Here is a 20031-nt window from a genome sequence, read left to right as displayed (position 1 = left end):
ATTTTTTTTCTTTTTTCAGCAAAAAGTTCATAAGCCATCTCCAGTCCATAATAAACATACTGATCCTTCTCTGATCAAACAAGATCTTCTCCCCACCTTTTGTAACCATTCTTCATAGGGACTAACTCTGGCATGCAGATCAGCCCCTTCTCCAACTCTGGATAGCTTTTCTGAGGTTTCCTTTTAGAGCAGGGTTCTCCAACCTTGGCAACTTTAAGATTTGTGAACCTCAACTCCCAGAATTCCTCAGCCAGCTGGCTGAGGAATTCTGGGAGTTGAAGTCCACAAGTCTTAAAGTTGCCATGGTTGGAGACCCCTGCTTTAGAGGATCCCTTATGGAGTGTCTGAAATACACATCAACCTAATCTCTGTAGGAGGTGAAGCTTCCCATTTCTTAATGAGTCTTAATGTAAGTAGAGCTTACAAAAAGAAGAGAGCCAAGATCTGATTGACTTGAATAGGGCTAACATTGAACTTTTGGACAAACTCCATGTAAATGAGTGGGAATTATATCAGTTTGGGAGAACAGTGGCTTTTAGAAAAAAAACTCACAAGAAAAGTTATAGTTGTAGCAATAGCAATAGCACTTAGGCTTATATACCACTTCATAGTGCTTTACAGCTCTCTCTAAGTGGTTTACAGAGTCAGCATATTGCCCCCAACAATCTGGGTCCTCATTTGACCTAACTTGGAAGGATGGAAACCTTGAATCAAACTCCTGGCTGTGGGTAGAGTTAGCCTGCAATACTTATATCTTGATTTTGACGGAGTTTCTACCCTGTACTAAGCCATGGTCTACTTAACTTTACTTTGCTGAAACTGTACTTCTCTGGGTTTATGCAGCATGCTAAGCTAAAAATCAAACTTTGCGATTTAGTATGATGTGTCAATTACACCATTGTGTGTAAATTAATCATTGGGAAAGATCACTGAAAAGCTGACAGATTTCATTATATTAAACTTAATGCAACTTTCTCACGTCCTGGCAAAGAAAGAGATCCTCCCAGGTTAACAACTGCCATGTTTAGTGGCCATTCAAAGTTATAGTGGCACTGAAAAAACAACTTTAAAATCGGTCCTTGAACTTGTGACTGTCTTATTGTATCAGAATTACATCATCATTATTTGTAAGCTTTGTAGCTGGCTCCCAACAAGCAAAGTCAATGGAGAAGCCAGCAATAAAATCTCAGGTTGCAATCATGTTATATCCCACTTAACAACTGCAGGTGATTTGCTTCACATTGCAAGGAGCAGATTTTTGGAGCACATGTGCCAATCTCCTGTCCTTTTCTTATCTAGAGAGTTTCCAAGGAACTGATTTACTCACTAGGTCTTTGCTGCAGTTGTCAAGTCCTCTTTCATGGGGATATCTTCTGTTCACCATACTTCCCCCAGAAATCCTGAGCAAATGTTAATACTTGACAAATCTTTGTTAGACATTATTGCTATTGTTTTTAAATCGAACTATGGCAGGTAAGAAAATGTGCTATGGCCCAGATGGTCATATTCCAAACTAAGTAAATACTAAACAAAGACAATATGCCTATAGAAAGCCTGACCATTCTTTACTGAACCTGTTTAAACTGAAGGCATATAGTGAGTTGCTCAAGAACCAGCAAAAAATATCAGGACACCTACTACTTATCCTCTTAAGCAGGATAAGACAACTACCACAGGGAACTAATTTTAGATGTCTACGATCTAAAATAATGCAGATCTAGAAAATTTAGGAACTGAAGGCAGAAAATCCTAAACCTGTCTCTTCTTATTCCTATGAATAAATATGAAATATATTCTATTGTTATGTTTATTCCCAGGTAAGGAGAAAGGCATATATTTCTTATCTCAAATTAAATGGATTGCTTTTTATCTCTCTGCTATGACTTCTCATCCCCATTAATATATAGTGTAGAGTAACAATTTATACATTCTATGTTTAATGTTACCCTGGGTTTTCTTTGAATAACCAGGATAGAAGAATACTTGGTAGAAGACAATAAATATCACAATAATCAGAAGTGCTGATTCCAGACATTAGAAGGAATTTCAGACCAAAAAATATGTAAATAAATATGTAGTTCATGCATCCATCCATCAAGCTTTCATGTCTAGCTAAAGTTATAAGATTATATGACTGGGATGGAACAAATTATGTCCACTGGAAATACTGCAAATTTGTATTAGGAGTGGAAAAAAATGTTTTAAACCAATTGGGGAGTTGAGAACGAGAATGTGAACAATTTAATCAGTTTTCTTCTTTATTTTATTTTGCAGGTCCAATACACCCTTCATTGAACGTAAGTATTTTTAACTATTTTATGTGAGTGTTGATTCACTTTCTATGTAAACATGTTTGCTTGAGAGTTTCCAAAAAATGTGAAATAAATGTACAAATGGCTTCCACAAAAGCAAAATCACTTCCACAAAAGCAAAATCAACCACAAAAGCACACTGAGACATAATGGAGACCTAGAAGATGAACAGACGTATGGAACAGCTGTCCTGCCCTACATAAGAGGTACTACAGACAAAATCAGTAAGATACTACACAGGCATCACATCAAGACTGCCTTCAAAACAGACAGAAAAATAGCAGCCATCCTTAGAAACCCCAAAGATAAAATTGACCTGGAAAACCAAGGCATATATGAAGTCCCCTGTGCATCATGCCCCGCCACATACATTGGACAGACCAATAGAAGAATAAGTACCTGCCTGGATGAACACAAAAATGCAGTAAAAAAGCTGGAACACACTTCCTAGTCCAACACATGAAAGCAACAGGTCATAGCATCGACTTCAATGGCACCAAAACCCTAGCCACTATAGAAAACCCCAGCCACAGAATTATCAGAGAAGCCATAGAGATTGAAAAAAGACCTGAAAGCATGAATAGAAGAGATGATTCCACCAGACTGTCAATTAATTGGAAGCCTGCACTCACAAACAAAAAAATCTCCACACCACAAGCCAGGCAAACACCTGGGCACAAACAGATCCCCCTGATACCTCCAGCTCAAACACACCCCAACCAGGCACCCAGATGAAACCTAGCTTCCTAATAAATGATAGCCAAGCCAAGCCGCACTAAAAGCCTCCAATACAGGAACACAATGTTGCCAGCCAATCAAGACAAAAAAGCCACAAAACAGACCGAAGATATTAGAAACACCAATCAAGCAGAACACAGCAAACTCCAAGACCAATAAACACAGACCAAGACTCCCAACCAATCAGGATGAAGAAAAAAACATTCTGGCACAGCAGTAGGCTAGTCCCAAATTTAAAACTGAAATAGCTGTGAAAGTCTGACTCACAAATGAACACAATACAGAAGCCTGATTGATGGCAGATGAGATTCTGCCGAAACGTTGCTACAACTTTAAAAGCACACTACAATGATGTGGGAAAATACCCGAGCAAAGCTGAATACCATACATGTAAGTACCCATGAAAACTTAAGAAAATAAATGTACAAACAAATCTACAAATGAAAGTAAGCACTAATAGTTTCTGTTAAAAATTGGATTCACTGGAGATAAGCTTGCTGCAGTTATATCATTCGATTCATAGTCTAATTATGGGCAGAAAAGTGATTATGTGGAAATGGATCAGCATGCAGCCAAGTGACATCCACACAGGAGCTATTAGCAGACTGAAATGTTTTGCAGAGGTAGGAAAATAATATTTGAGAGAGGGGAAGAAACACAAGCCTGTTTCAAAAACATGGGGGTGTAACCTCACTGGCAGAAAGGAAGTTCAAAATTAATATTAGAAAGTATTACTTCACATAGAGTAGGGACGCTTGGTACCAATTTCCAGCAGAGATTGTGAATCAATCATCAATAAGGGAATTTAAGCATGCTTGGAATAAATACATGTCCATCATCTGACAAAAATTCAAAATGAAATAAATAAAAATAAGAATTAAAATAATGAATAAACTAATTAAAAAAAGAAAGAAAACCTAAAGGGTAGACTTGATGGACCACTAGTTTTTTTTCTGCTGCCAGTTTTCTATGTTTCACTCAACATATATTAAGTGGAAAGTGGAGAGTGGATAAGTTTGTTGTCCCTGATAGTGAAATGGCATTTCAATGTTCAAAGGAATATACGTCAGAATACAAATTGCTAGAATTAACTCAACCAAGGAAGAGTTCTTGTTTTTTGTTGCTTCCTAGAAGCTTCTGAGTCTAGCTTCATACAATGACATTTCACTTGATGCATTCTTTAATCTTAATTCAGTTTGTAAATGCAAGTAAGAAACCAACGACAAAAGCTAATCCCTTCCTGAATTAAAACCCTGGCTTGTCCAAATGTCATGATTTGTTTTACCTACCCACACAAATAAATGAGTTGCACAAAGCAAGGGCATCCAAATCATTCCCTTTTTTGTGTGCAGGAGGAGGTCGACAAAAATCTTCTTTTACTCACTTAGAAATAAGGGATACTTCTTCCATTTTATAGAAAGCTTAGAGGGATAACTTCCTTTCTGCACTCTAACAGCAGATGTATTGTGAAGAACTCCTCTGTCTGAACAAAGGAAGTATGGCTGGACCTTCCAAAGAAGAGTTTTCTCCTGGTGAAGCCTTATTTTTATCCAACCCAACTTGAATCAGATTCAATTCCCCATCCCTGCCCTTGAATATGTTGTACCTACTACTGATATAGATAATGCTCAGACTCAATGTGCTGATTTTTTCACTGCAGTTTAAAAGAAATACTGATCCACATCTCAACGGCCATGGTAATTTGGTAGAAAGAGATAGGCCAATGTTGAAAATACTGAAGGAAACATACATTATAAATGTATTCAATAACTGTCAGAGATAACAATATTCCTCCTTATAATAAAATGATCAACATAGTTGTGCAACCAAATAAACATACCCCTAATATTTAGCTGAAAAGTTTTAATGGTAAAAACCAACTCAGTTGTTGACCAACTAGTTAAGCAAGATGCTTTATGAAAATCTTATTTAGATTATTTTTAAAGCTATCTTTATAAAGCTATAAAAACAACAGGACATATAGGGATCTCATCGCTGGAGCGATTTTTACTTCTTATAACTAGTTCTATTAGCTTAGCTCTCCTGTCTTTCCTCCATTTCTAGAATTTGATGGAGAATCGGTCGGATGACAGCAGGAACTGTTGTCATCACTGGCGGAATACTAGCAACTGTCATCTTATTGTGTATCATTGCAGTTCTTTGCTATTGTAGGTTACAGGTAAGACTCCTTCCAGTGTATAAAACATATACTTCCTTTTGCATTCAAGGACAATAGAACATTGTATGCAACAAGCATTTTTGCTTCATGTTCCTCAGATGTAACACTTCTCTTCTGTAAAATAAGAACAACTTAATGCACGGACAGCTCTGGGACAGAAATAACAAATGAGAGCTCTGAGGATGGTAAGCTCAGGTAAAATACTATCTGTTATAGATCGAATAATGAGAGGCTAGACCAGAGCATTAACACGGAATGGCTTTATTCAACAGAATAAAGGGCTGTCGCATTTGCAGGCTAACAGGCAGACATGCTCAGCGAACAGCAGCTGGCTCAGCCTTGCAGCCGGCTTTTATAGCCGGCTGTCGAAGGGAGCCAGCCAATGGGAGCTGCAAACGCCCCCGCAATAGGAACGGACCTGGTTGGAAACCTTGGTTAGTCTTAAGGACATAACACTATCTAGGCCACAAATCTAATTGTTGTTCTTAGATATCTTAGCAAATTGAATAGTCAACCATTATAAAAAATAAAATAAAAAACAAAGTTCAAGGAGCCCTCACATAGCAAAGAAAGTATAGATACTATCTAGAAAGAGCAATAAAATCCCTTGGAGTTTAAAACATTTCTAAGATATCACCAGGACTGTGTATGGCGTTTAGTACACTATAGTGAAGATGAATAGCAGAACATTAAAACTAGAATCTAAGTGTTAAAACCAAAATGGCAACATTAATTAAGCCATAAGTAGAGCCAATATATATATATATGCCCTAAAATCCAAGGAAATCAATATAGTTTGTGAACAAAATGCTGCTTTTGGAATACAGCAAGGTGCTTCAAACAGTCCTCTTAAGAATTTGGTCTATATTCTATATTTAGAGACTTCAAGTTATTATGGGTGAGTGAGTAAGTTATATAGTGACCCATATAATATTTGGGAAGTACATAAACTTTAGAAGATCTTAGGGTAACAGGTATGTTCTTCCCTGTTCAGATATTAAGCATGGCCTTAGCACTATTATCGGCCTTTTCACAAATAGGCTTAATTTGTTCCCAGCAGTTTCCTGAGTGTTAAAATCTTGTGCTGAGATACCTAAAAGATCTATAGCAGGCTTGTCCAACCCACGGCCCGCGGGCCGCATGCGGCCCAGGTCGTCTCGTAATGCGGCCCAGTGCCCACCCCAACCTTCGCGCCAGAGCCAGCGAGGAGGAGGAGGAGAGGCAGGCGCGAGGCAGGGCAAGGCGAGCACCAGGCCAAGCAGCAAGAGAAAAGGCGGGTGCTGTCAGAGCGCCACCTCCTGCTGTTGCCACCGCCGCCCCGCCGCCACTTTTGCCCCCGCCGCCGCTTCTGCCCCCGCCGTCGCTGCCGCTTCTGCCCCGCCGCTGCTGCTGCTTCTGCCCCCGCCACTGCCACTTCTTCCACCACCGCTGCTGCCCCCGCCACCACTTCTGCCCCCACCGCTTCTGCCCCCCCCGCTGCTGCTGCTTCTGCCTTCCAGTCCTGCCTCATCCAGCCAGGCCATTTGCAGGAGGAGAGGTAGGCGCGAGGCGGGTGAGCTTTCTCCCCCCACAAAATTTGGCCAGAAAATAAACTGTGATAAAAAAACTGTGATAAAAAAACGTGATAAAAAATAAATAATTTTAAATAAATAATAAATAATAAATAATAAAAACATCTCACTAACTTCATTTCCAAATAAATTTAATATGTTAACTATGTTTTCTATGGGTTTTTTTGGATGATCAGGTATCGTTACTGTTATTTTATTTTATGTGCGGCCCAAACCAAATTTTCATCTTCTAATGTGACCCAGGGAAGGTGAAAGGTTGGACACCCCTGATCTATAGTATTATAATTTAGCTGCTATCATTGTTTGTGACATATCAGTCCTTTGGTGGGAAAAACATAGTTTTGGTGTGGTTAATTGTAAGCAATTCTTCTCTGCAGTAAACTGCAAGGATTGCATCATCTGTTTACAAAAGCAGAGCCAACGGCCCATTTTTAAATATAAGGAGATTAAATTCTGCTTTCATTAAAGTGGCAACCATTTCTCTCCTTTCTAAATGGAAATATCTGCAGAAAGCTGACCTTTATTGCCATGTCTCACTTCTGAGGTGGTCCTGTTTTTAAGAAGAGAGTGGACAATCTTTTGTCTGAAATGGTATAGGGTTTCCTACCTTAGCAGAGGGTTGGATTAGAAGACTTCCAATGTCCCTTCCAACTCTGTTGTTCTGTTCTGTTCTGTTCTGTTCTGTTCTGTTTTCTGTTCTGCTCTGCTCTGCTCTGCTCTACTCTATACTCTACACACCACACACCACATGCCACGCTATGCCACACCACACCATACCGTACTGTACAGTACTATACTATACTCTATTGTGTGTCAGCATCCTAATTTGGCAGAATAACATCTGCCCGATAGATGACACTGGGCAATAAAGATTTGCTTCCTGAACACTTTGGGGTGTATCTCAGTTTAACCATTATTTAACCTTTTTTTTTAATATACAATGGCAATGTACATCCTTCAGTATCTGTTGGCTATGCTTGCATACTTGAAAGAAACATACAAAAACATGCAACTATTGTTGAAGCTCAACCAGTACACCAAGTACACCTGGAACATCTGTGGAGACCTAAAAGTAGTGATTTTGCTGTTTGGAATGCAGCTCAGATATACTATCGCTACATATATGAATGGGACAGCCATGCAAGAGAGTTGTGTTATATTAAATATATACTCTATATTAAAAAAAATTAGCATAATTTGGTTTTGTTACACTTGGTTTGCTAGAGTGTTTTAATCAAACTGTGGCTTCAAAGTCAAGGCTTGTTTTATCCTTAACTAGAGCTAGATTAAAAATGAAGAGTATGGCAGTGGTGGAATTCTTTGCAGGCAGTAGATGTGTCTCTCATAGTTTGGTCCAAAAAGTCAGCATGGTGACTGCAATGAATACGTTTGAAGCTCCACCTGTTTTGTAGGTGCACCATTGTAGTCACCACTTCACTGTTTTGATCACATCCACAGGATAAAAGAAAGAGAGGGAGGAGGACCATGTAAACACAAGGCTAATTCACACATGAAAGAAATTCAAGATTTGTCATTGTGTGAGTTAATTCACTATTTCTCAGCCTGACCTTATGAGGTTGTTGGTTTACTATCTCCAGTCATCCTTTTAACGATAGGCAGAATGCACTTGTTTTAGTTAGAGTGCGGTTTGAAATATTGTACCACGTCTGTTCCTTCTAGGTTAGCAATGGCAATGCAGACTTTATTAAATATCCAGTATAAAGAGGAAGGGCTACATTCAGTTTGGTGTGCAGGAAAACATGGTACATGAACCATTTGTTAATCTGACCAAAAAATGGTTGCATCCGCTTCACATAAAACTTAGACTTATGAAAAATTTTGTGAAAGCAATGAATAAGGTTAAGGAAGGCATTTTTGTGGGCCCACAGATCAGCTATACCAGAGGTGTTAAACTCCTGGCCCATGGGCCAGATGCATCACGTGCTGGCCACACCTAGCCCGGTTTAGCAAAGGGGGAAAAAGTCCCGATATGTCATGAGACACCACCATGATGATGTGAGTTTGGCAGCCCTGAGCTATATACCATCAGTGACAAGTGATTAAAAAGATCTGTTACTGGGGCCAGAGAAAATTGTCTGGAAAGCATTCAAGGATGTCCTTGAGAATTTTCTTGCTAACTACAAAGTATCTAAACTACATCCAGCTTGTTGACAAATTTCTCTCAGTGTATAAGACCATGAAACCCCTGAGGAGTCATTTTCTGTATTCACACTTGGACTTCTTTCCCGAAAATCTAGATAGAATTGGTGAAAGGTTTCAATGGGACATTGCCACAGTGGCAACTGGAATCCATTAATGCTGGCTGACTATTGTTGCACATTGCTGTGAGAGGCATTGGATACTGAGTACAAATGAAAATCAGTAGCAAAACACTTTCAGCCTTGTGAACTCACACAGCATGTTGGAAAAATCATGTGCAGGGGTGGGATTCTACAAGTTCGCACCTATTCGCTAGAACCGGTTGTTAACATTCTAAGCAGTTCGGAGAACCGGTTGTTAGAAGAAATTACTGGCCTAATCCTGTAACGAAGGCAGGAAGGAAACATTCTAGTGTTGCTTATAGAAACTGCCTCTCCATTAACTCTTATTACATTCTTGGCAGGACTAGACTTCCTGTCTCAGGAACGTCTCTGGAGTTTTTTCCCACTCCTTTGCTGGTACTTTGCTTGTGTGGAGTGACCATTCAAAGTTACAATGGCACTGAAAAAAGTGACTTATGATCATTTTTCACGCTTACGACTGTTGCAGCATCCCCACAGTCATGAGAGGCCAGGCAAGGAGATGCGTGCCTTGATGTGATATTGAGTTGGCCACACCCAGCCAATAACATGACCACCAAGACATGCCCACCACCTAAGCCATGCCCACAGATTTGTTAAAATTTGTTAAAAATTTTGAATCCCACCCCAATCATGTAAATATATTATACTCATTAAAAGTTAATTTCATATTTCTCAAGATTCCTGTGTGGTACTCTGAAATTATATTTGTTCAGTTTGAAGGAGTCTATCATAATCACCAAAGATTTTTCAGGAAGCAAAAATTTTGAAAAACTGTGTTATCCAGTGTGATTATTACCTCTTCACCCAAAGCCTTTCTCCAGAACTGAATGCTGACTTTAGATCAATAAAGGCAACGTATATAGAGAGTGCATGGGCAACATTTATTTCTTTACCCTACACTGCAGGAGAGCATATATATCCCTAGTCGGTGTACCTTTCCTAAAGTTAGTGAGAAATTTCTCCTAGTCTAACTAGTTTAGAAGCTTATGAAATAAGAAATGAAATAGTTTACTAGAAAAGCTGAGGAAACTAATAGAGCAAAAATTAGATGGGCCCATGCTATTTCCTTTTTTAAAGAGGGGAACACTAGTAGAACAATGTCATTCTTTAGGCATATGGACAGTATTATTGATGTGGGTGAATAAGGAGGTCAGTAGAAAGATCCACCAATCAACATTACTTTTTAACAATTCAGCAGGTACCAAATTACTATCGTGGTTTTTTTAAAAAAATATTGATTGATTCAACAGTTTCCAGCCAGAAGGCTGATGGCCAAGTGAGAATATTATTGGGGGGATGGGCTTAACTGAGATGAAAGACTGGTGAGCTGAGGACGGTATAATTGGCTATAAAACTTTTTCCACATCTTTGCTAAAATCTTAGCTTTAAGACAGCCCAACTTCTTGGCTAAAGTGCTTGTGATTATCTTCTAAACTAGAATAAAGGTCAGTCCTTCTGGGCAGACCAGATCAGGAAACAGACTCTAGAGGAAGAAGACTAGAATGATACTTAATTGAGATAGGCTGTAATTATAGAATCTTGCAAGCTTGACTGCTTCATCTTCCCAATGAATCAGGGAGAAACTGCCTGAGTTTCTTCTAATGCTTATTTCTCAGCCCTTAAGGAATGTTTCAATCCTTTTTGCTTACTTCCATCTATTTCCCAGATTCTCTGCTGTAGAGATTTTATCTCTTGTGGCTTGGAAAAATTGTTCCCAGATATGTTTCTTCCTTTTTATTGAGTGTTTATCTTGTAACTTCTTTTAAGATCTAGAAATCAATTCCTAGTAATAAGACGGGGTTCGGACAAAGGAAGCAGTATTATAGGTGGACCAATGTCATGACATGTCCCCTGAGAAACCAGAAGATGGAATCATTAGGTCAGATTAGATGATCATTGTAGAAGGCAAAGGAAATGGCCTTGAGGGGCAAGAGAAAGTGTTGCTACCAAGACAATGTTCATATAAAAGGAGTGTAATCAAAATAAATTAAGGAAAAGAGAGGAATGGGGAAACTTCTTTCTGGCTTGTGTTGTAATGACGAGGCAGTCAAGTTGTTTGATCATGAACAACTGAATCATGATGATCTTTATTGGAGTCTAGTCTTGCATTTATAAACATTTTTAGTTATCTTCCATCACTAGTTAACTTTGGTTACTGCTTAACTTTTGTTATCGTTTAGCACAGTAATCCATACAATTAATTATCTCTTAAGTCTAACATATGTTTACTTCCTCTCTCTAATCCTCCTTTAGATTAGTGACTTTGTTTACCTGAGTTGTATTTGCTTGGAAACATTCTTTATCTGAGGTTTGCCATCCGAGATTGGAACATTCCTGCAATTACAACTCTACAGGCTTGCAAGATTCTGTCACTCAAGCTTTATGGCAAAACTATTACTGGTGTACATGACATTGGATTTTTAGTTTGATCAGCCTTGAAGGACTGACAGACTGTTACCTGGAGAATTCTCAGTAAAAGTCAGGCTGAAGATTGAGGCTAGTATCACTTTGTTTGAAGTTGCAAATCATTGTACTGTGAGGGATGCCTTATATATGACAGATGTGTCATTCCGTCATGCTGAACTGGAGATGATTACCAGTACTTTTTACATACTCACAGAGAGACACATTTGTACCATTGATGGGTGCCAGGGGCTACTTGGTCTTGCTTTTCAAGGGCTTAAAGAAGAGAGTGGCAGGCAACTTGTGTACAGGAGTTAGATAGAATGTCCATTAGGGCATCTGCTTCAAGATTCCTGGTGTAGATTTTAAAAAGTCATAATTGTCTTTGGTCTCATCTCTGTTGTTTTGATTAGTGTTTCATAGTGTGGATAGAATTAAAGTCTTCATTTAAACGGCAAGAAGGTTTGCTGTTTCCTAGGTTTGGTAGCCCGTCCCTTTTAAAGGGAATTATCTCTTTGGCCAATGCATTGTACAAGTTAATCAATTCATTATGAAATGGGCAAAAGAATGTTTCCCTTGTGTTAGTGATGCATTTAAATACAGCCCTTGCTGTCAAGGTTAGCAATAAGTTTAGATTAAGTATGACAACTGTCCAAGTTGGACAGCATTTCAGATTGAATGAGCTGATGCAACATTGTTTAAAAGGGGTCTCAATGATTAAATCACTGAACACTCAAACGGGATAAATTCCAAAACGTTCCAGAAAGAACCTCATTTTTAGTAGCACCGATGGACTTAATGAACTGCTGAAAAACAATTGGATCCTTTTCATGCATATGGAGGAGCCAGTTAATATGGACAGGATCAATGTATAATGCTAGCAGTGCAGCAGTTGGCTGAAAGAAAATTGACCAGAACCTTTGGCAACTCATCTTCTTGCATTAATAGCATTAAGAGTAGATGGAACTAATTGATTGTACTGATAAGTGATTGAAAAATCCCTCTCTCTCCCTCCCCCTCCCTCCCTCCCTCCCTCCCTCCCACTCCCCCTCTCTTTTGTCTGGGCTTGTGTGTTTGCAGCTGTCAGACAGTCTGTCTATCAAGGAAACTCACTAAGATACAATAATGTGAGCATCAAATGTTTTCCTTAGATCGGGGACACCAACCTTTTGGGCATCAGGGACCACCAAACTCATAATTTTAAATCTTGCAGACCAGACACCCTGGGAAAATCCAAGTCTGCAGGAAAATTCCCCACCCTGTTTTCCTACTGATCGATCATTCTTTATTTGAGATTGCAGGATACCATCTCCAGCTCTGTTCTCAGGGGGAAAGAGAGAGACTTTTGGCTTCATGCAAGGAAAGCAGCAGAAGCAGCAGAAGTCTTTCTTTCTCTCCCCCAAACTCTGCCAGAAATGAGTCTTTGTGAGATTGTCACGCCGGCACAGCCTCTTGGAGCAGGATGCCTTGCAGAGTCCCCAAAACTCATTTCTGGCGGAGTTTGGGGAAGAGAAAGAAAGACTTTTGCTGCTTTCCTTGCGTGCAGCAAAAGCAGAAGAAGCGGAAAGAAATAGCCTGATGGCTGGACCAGGCCCATGGGGTGAGTGGGGCAAGTTCCCGCCACTGGCCTTCCCCCCCCTCCCCTCACTACCTCATGTTGTTCGCAATGCAAGTGACACAAGCCTTGTGTTCCCACGGGCCATGTGGGCAGCACAGCCTTGTGTGCCCTGGCTTAATTGCTTTGGGGGGTGCTTTGGGGGTGACATTTCTCTGCGGACCCCCAAAATTTTCTCATGGACCACCAATGGTCACTGGCCCACTGGTTTAACAAGAGATAGTGGTGCAGTGGCCTAAAGGTGGAGTTTTTGCCTCACAATCAGGAAGCTTTGAGTTCGATCCTAGGTAGTGGCAGGTATTTCTCTCTGGGCACAATGAGTAAATATCAACTGCAAACTCTGCATTGCTGACAGGAAGGGCATCTGGCCAGTAAACACTCAGCTCCATTCAGTTGCCCTGATGCAAGGGATTATGGGGGTCATTAAAAGACAAAAAAACCTGTATTAACAGAGATAGCTGTTGTTCCTCAAATAGACTTACAATAGTGTGAGCTGTTAAAAGACAATAATTAGCCCAAAAAAATCTGAAAAAGATTTTATAATTACATCCTCACTTAGTTCATCATCTTCATTAAGGACATAAGCACAAAAGCTAACTTCATGATGGATAATACACTAAACAGACTGAGTGTTTATCAGAAAGTCTTCATTCCATACGAGAATCATCTTTATTTTAAAAAGAGGAGCTCAGTGCTTAATCAGATTGTTGGGAGAGTATCTCAGCTATGTTCACCGCATTCATCAGATTCGAGAATGTTAGATTCTCTGGAGAAGCCTTTGGCATGAGGAGCTCATAAAAATTGTTTTGCTACCCCGGCTAGTTTCAGTGTTTTTTGGGCTGATTCTATGTCTCCTTTGCTTGCCCACAGCACTGAGAACTTTTAAGCTAAAGGGCAGAGTTGTGAGTTCATCTGTTATGTAGGAATAAAATAAGATAAAATCAATAAAAGATAAAATGGAATGTGATAAGAGTAAAGACTAAAAACAAAAAATATATATACTGAAATTTCAGCCTTGCCCATTATCAGCCATCTCATGAAAAGCATTCTGAAGTTGGTTGGCACAATGCTCTTGTTACTCATGCACTGCATTTTTAAAAGTTCCTGTTCTACTGTCAAATTTTTCTTCTTATCCCAACTACAGGTAGTCCTTGTTTAACACTAACTGGAACCAGAATTTCCATCTCTAAGCAAAGCGGTCATTCCGGCAATATATCATGTAATCATACTGCTTAGCGACAGAAGTTCTGATAATCTCAATTATGGTTGTTAAGGAAGGACTTCATGTTTCTCCTGCCCTGCTGGGCTCCCCTCTGCTTCAACCTCTCTCACCTGCCAGTCTGCCCCTCCTCTCCACCCTTTTGGCCATCCTGAGCCTGGTGCCCCCATGAGCCTCAGTTGACCATTGGTGTCTTCCAGGAGTGGGATTCACATTTTTTAACAACTGGTTCTGTGGGCATGGCTTAGTTGGTGGGCGTGGCTTGGTGGTCATGTGACTGGCTGGGCGTGGCCAACTCAACGCATCTCCTCGCCTGGCTTCTCATGACTGTGGGGATGCTGCAACAGTTGTAAGTGTGAAAAATGATCATAAGTCACTTTTTTTCAGTGCCATTTTAACTTTAAATGGTCACTCCACACAAGCAAAGTACCAGCAAAGGAGAAAAAAAATATCCTGAGAAGTTCCTGAGACAGAAAGTCTAATCCTGCCAATAATGTAATAAGAGTTAATGGAGAGGCAGTTTCTATAAGCAACACCAGAATGTTTCCTTCCTGCCTTCATTACAGGATTAGGCCAGTAATTTCTTCTAACAACCAGTTCTCCGAACTGCTTAGAATGTTAACAACCGGTTCTAGCAAATAGGTGCAAATTGGTAGAATCCCACCCCGGTGTCATCTTCTTCATGCTGCTGGCAAATTGGAATTGACTTCAACTCCCAGAATTCCAGACAGCAATATTCAGAAATACTGATGTATCTGATGTACCTCATAACCTGATGTGAAAATTGCTGAATTTAATGTGTGTCAATATTCTGAACTCTCAGAGCATTACTCTATGCAACAAACTTTTTGTGTCCTAATAAAAATATTCCTCTCCTGCTTTAGTATTACTGCTGCAAGAAAGATGAATCTGAAGAAGCCGAAGAGGAAGAAGAGGAGGAAGAGGAGGAGGAAGAAGTCAATCTTCCCCGGCACTCACACTACATTATGTGCAATGCTTGCAACTGTCGTATCATGGATGGGCAGGGAAGCTCCTCTTTTCCATCCTGTGAGCTTAACAAACAGAGTAACCGGAACTATGGCCCAGTCTGTTCCCCCTGCAGGGCTCCCTTTTATATACAGACCGCTGACATGGTACGGAATGGGGGCGAGAGTGTCACCTACACACCCATATGCTGCAAGGATATGGGGCTGCCTGCCAAACTGGCAACCCACCAAAATTACCCGGTGATCCATCACTGCGCCATCCACGGGACTTTTCCAAATCTGAGGGCTTTCAGTACAGAAGTATGATCACTGTCTATCACTATCACAGGTGCTTCAGTATGATCCTCTGGTTGGGTGGGGATTTTAAGGTGATGTGTTTCTGCCAATATGGAACATGTGTCCAAGACCCACCATTGTTCCTGATCTTTGCAGCAAAAGATTTATAACTCTCTAACCAAGGAGGGGAGGACGGGGGAGTTGTGCAAATTTCAAACCTGCAAAGTGCTAGTTGTTTCCACTGAGGGTTCTTGTCTAATGAGGGCTATCTTGCATTTCAAGGTTTATGGAATCCACTTTACAATTCCACCCCACCACTAAGAGATTTGGGATCTACCATTAGGCATACCCATTTGTCTCTCTTCAATGCAATACCCACTCACTTCCCTTGATTAATAGAGTAAGCTCACGACGATCAGTTCCAGAACTTTTTAGGGAACATTATAATTCCCAACCAGGATATAGACAACCAGTGGAAAGGTAACACCATGTTTGCTGAATTAGGGTTCATTTGAAGTGAAACAAGAACAAACAAGAAATGAAATGTTTTGATTATTTCTGTAACCCATTCGTTTATGAACTGAATGCTTTATTTGTACTAGAATGTAAAATAGGCCAGTCAAAATGTATTTATTACACACATGAACACGCATACACAAGCACATACATTTACTAATGGTAAGAAACTGCGAGTTGAAGAATTGGAGAAATTACCAAATTTCTTCTGAAATCTGATTATTTTTTACATGGCAAAAACATCCTGTTCTCCCCAAATTCTCAATTCTGAACAGGTTTTCTTAAGAACAATTCATCCTGACACCTAAAGGCCACTCCCCTGCAACCCCAACTGAAGCTTGGTCAAGTCTTTATTCTAACTTCCCATCTTCGTGTACTTAAAGCTGGTAGAACTGCAAAAGGTAATATTTTTATTATCAAGCTATGGTGAGGAAGTATTGAATACAATGGTCCGTGTCAAATTCAACAGTTCTACGACTTTTGTAAGGTAATACCCTTTTAAATAGAACTGGCCAGACAACAAAGAAAAATGTACTGGATTGGTTTCAAATTTCGATTGATAACTTCTGCAAGCCTGCAAACTTTGCTATGTATGAAACGTTGCTCCTGTGTTTGAAATTCTGATGGTTTGATCTTCTAAGAATGGTACATAAGGCTATTTTGGAAACTATTTGGTCTATTCTTTTGAACAAGCACAAGGGTCATTCTCTGAAGTATCAGTAAGCAGTCAGTCTTGCATACTGGACTTTATTTATGTGAATTGAATGTTTATTAGAGACGAAATTTAAGACCTTCGCTTAAAATAGTAATTGTCTCAAGAACACAAGGATGCTGATGTGATAAAGGAATCCATGTATGTACAGGAATATAGACTCAATTCATTTCAATTACATTTTGAACAATTTGGGGTTTAATCTGGATTGTGACCATTTATCCCAGTCCACAGTTCCAGTAGAGCTGACATCTTAGTAAAACCTAGTTCCCCCCACAATGGAAACCTAATTTTGTAGAGTTGAAAAATCTGTGGAGAACCAACAGGCCAGAGTTGCAACAGTTCCCCTTAACTCATAGACTATGATGAGACTTTTCTGGGTTGCAGTGGAGGAGAGACCTAATGTACTCTTGCACACAGGGGTAACATATATCCCTAATCTGGAAGAGATGTGACCAATGTGTGCCTGCAGTTCTTTGAGGCAGAACAGGCAACAATAGAGTTGTATATTGACGGCACCATCCTTCTCATGTTCATGAATAACTCTCATGCTGAGCACACAGAAAGCTTATACGTCCAGCTTCTTGGTCCTGTATATGCCTGGAAACTTTCAGTATTCAGGGAATAAAATGTTTGGGGTCAATGAACAGGATGAAGTTAAGTCAAATGTGTGCAGATAACTATTTCTCATATGAAGCTTTCCTCCCTTCCTCCCCCACCACCCACCTGGCTCTCTCTCTCTAATCCTGCCTTCTTTCAGATGCTCAAGACAGTTATACATAATGCTCCCTTTTCCCATTTTCATGAGATGAACTGACTGGACGAGTGAGTTTCAGCAGCCAAGGGTGGCAATGTTAAGAAGGGTCCCAAAGCTATCACAACCTTCCAGTCCACGAGAAAGCAGTGTGTGTGTGTGTGTGTGTTTGTGTGCGTGCACGCGCGTGCTTCAGGTCACTTAATCATGGTAACTAACAAAGTGCCTTATGAGGTATATAGCGCCACCAAATTAAACTCAAAAGACTTTCCTTTTTTAAAAAATATGAAAAATCTAACAGACAGTTTCATCAGTTGCTGTGAAAGCAGCCTGTATGATCAGCTGTGAAAGCAATACAGGTTACAAGATTGGTTTTTCAAACCATTATTATTTTTTAAAAAGGTGGGGGGAACCAACCTAAGGAGATTACACCGGGCATTTGAAAGATGGAGGAATAAATGGTATTAATAGAAGAGAATATATGTAGCTCAGGGTTGAACTGTGAAGTCCTTGGTGCTCTTTGAGGTTAGTTGTTTTCTTGCAAACATTTCAAATAACCGAGTTCAGAAAGCAAGAGAACAACCACCCCATAGGGATAAAAAGTATTATATGCTTATTTTCTTATATGTTTGTCTATACATTTGGAAGGGGAAGATTTCCAGTGACAAATCTTAGAGAAAGGAGAAAAATTTTGTTGGGCATAGAAAAATTCTTAGAAGTCACTAAGATGCAGTAAATCAAGCTGTCAGAAAATTCCAGATTATTATCAGAGGAAGACCTGGAATTTGGGGCTGCAAGCATACACACAACTAGTTTTAAAGTTTTACACACAAAATGGTTGCCATAGCCCTGAAGCACATCCCTAATTCCATATTCAGATAGCCTGCATGCTTCTTCTCTGCTTAGGTTAGGTTAGGTGATTTACACTTTGTGTAAATTTCGTTGTTTTCCAAGCTGGAAAAAAAAATCCTGTTAATTCAGTACAAGGTTTATGCCTTGTTTTGCGTTTCTTAGAACTGTTTTGTTGGTGTTCCTAAATGACAGATTGTCATTTGTGTGTGTGATATTGCCACCCCTTTCAGTTGGGCCCTTCTTTGAACACCTTAGTTCTTTTGCTGAGATGTGCTGTTTAATTCTCTGGGGTTGAGATGACACTGGAAATACTTCATTTAGGAGGTAGCATTTCAATCCAGTGCAATGAAAACTCCTGTCTTTCTTCTCTTGTTTTTTTCTGCCTTTGAGTCAGTTTTTGGCTCAGTCCTACATTTTTCTTGGCAAGGTCTTTCAGAAGATGTTTGCCCTTCCCTACTTTCTAGGGCTCAGAGAGAGGGCCTGGCTAAAGGTTACCCAGTTGGCTTTATACCTAAAATGGGATTGGATCTGTCTCCCAGTTTGTAGCCTGATGCCTTAACCACACCACCACACTGGCTCACTTCTACTCCTTTCTAGCAAGTGGCTACTTGCCAAACAAACTTCTTAATTTTGCTAATGACACCTGGCCATATGATAGAATTATAGTCAACATACGGTTTTAGATGTTGTTGGTTATAAGCCATCTAGGAATGCACTGTTTCCTATATGGATGTTTTCGCCCAAATTATACCTTTCTACATAGTAGTTGTTTAAGCTTATTTTACACCTATGGTTTTCTATGAGATCCCATATTTATTAGGAGGGGGAGATTAAGATAGCAAGGAAACAGATTTGTGTTTCATCGTGTCTATTGTGCTGTTTATTCATTTAATGAGGATGGGGTTTTTTTTATAAATGGGAAAACTTACTTCCCACCTTCAGTTTGGAGTATGTAACCTCCTCTTCTTCATCTTAGATTCAGCCTAGGTCACTTCAAAATGATGGAAAGGGACTTGACAGCCTTTCCAAAGATGACCCTGAATGGAAAGCAAGCTGGAAAAATTCTGGATCATCTTCCTTTAGACTGCAGCAGGAGGAGCATTTTTTGAACAACTTGCACACTGGCAACCAACTGATTCCAGACGTAGCTCAAAATCTTTAAATTCTCCTACTCCCCAGCTACAAATGATCAAGGACCAAAGGGGATAAAGCATTGCCTTTTCCCATACAATCTAGTTTGCCACATCAGAATGGGTGGTTTTGCTCTAAATGCTTTTATTTTTTAAAAGAAGGTGAATGGCAAGGAGGGTCTGGCTTTCTCAGTAGTGTTTTTGTGGCACGAGGTGAAAAGGAAGTGCAAATTAACATTTAGTCAATAGACAGAAAAATAAAACATTATTTCTACTTTTTTGCCATTGTTATAATTACTTTTACCTTATTCCTCTGTTTTTCTGATGCCTAATGTTATGATACACTAGTTGCCTTGAATTCTTATAGTGCTTTCACTTCTCTTAACCTAACCAATTAAGAAAAAAGATTTAACATAGTCCTTTTCCGTGGTACATTTATTTAGTACATAGAGGAAAGTTGGTGGG

The 20031-nt window shown here is 39.7% G+C and overlaps 1 protein-coding gene across 2 annotated transcripts in view; it reads left to right on the top strand.

Moving 5' to 3' along the window:
- LOC113438189 (protein FAM163A) overlaps nt 1-16625 on the top strand; it is a 105033-nt gene extending 88408 nt beyond the window's left edge. For both annotated transcript variants that reach the window (XM_087930458.1, XM_026703465.2), the window contains 3 exons: nt 2275-2297; nt 5115-5229; nt 15225-16625. In XM_087930458.1, the coding sequence (XP_087786584.1) occupies nt 5137-5229; nt 15225-15632 (501 nt within the window). In that variant the 5' untranslated portion in view covers nt 2275-2297; nt 5115-5136 and the 3' untranslated portion in view covers nt 15633-16625. The remainder of the gene's footprint in view (nt 1-2274; nt 2298-5114; nt 5230-15224) is intronic.
- Nucleotides 16626-20031: the final 3406 nt, after the last annotated feature.

Source organism: Pseudonaja textilis, chromosome 3 (assembly GCF_049901715.1).
Source record: "Pseudonaja textilis isolate UNSWEBS1 chromosome 3, rPseTex1.2, whole genome shotgun sequence".
NCBI classification, from domain to species: Eukaryota; Metazoa; Chordata; class Lepidosauria; order Squamata; family Elapidae; genus Pseudonaja; species Pseudonaja textilis.
This window is presented reverse-complemented; position numbering and strand designations above follow the sequence as displayed.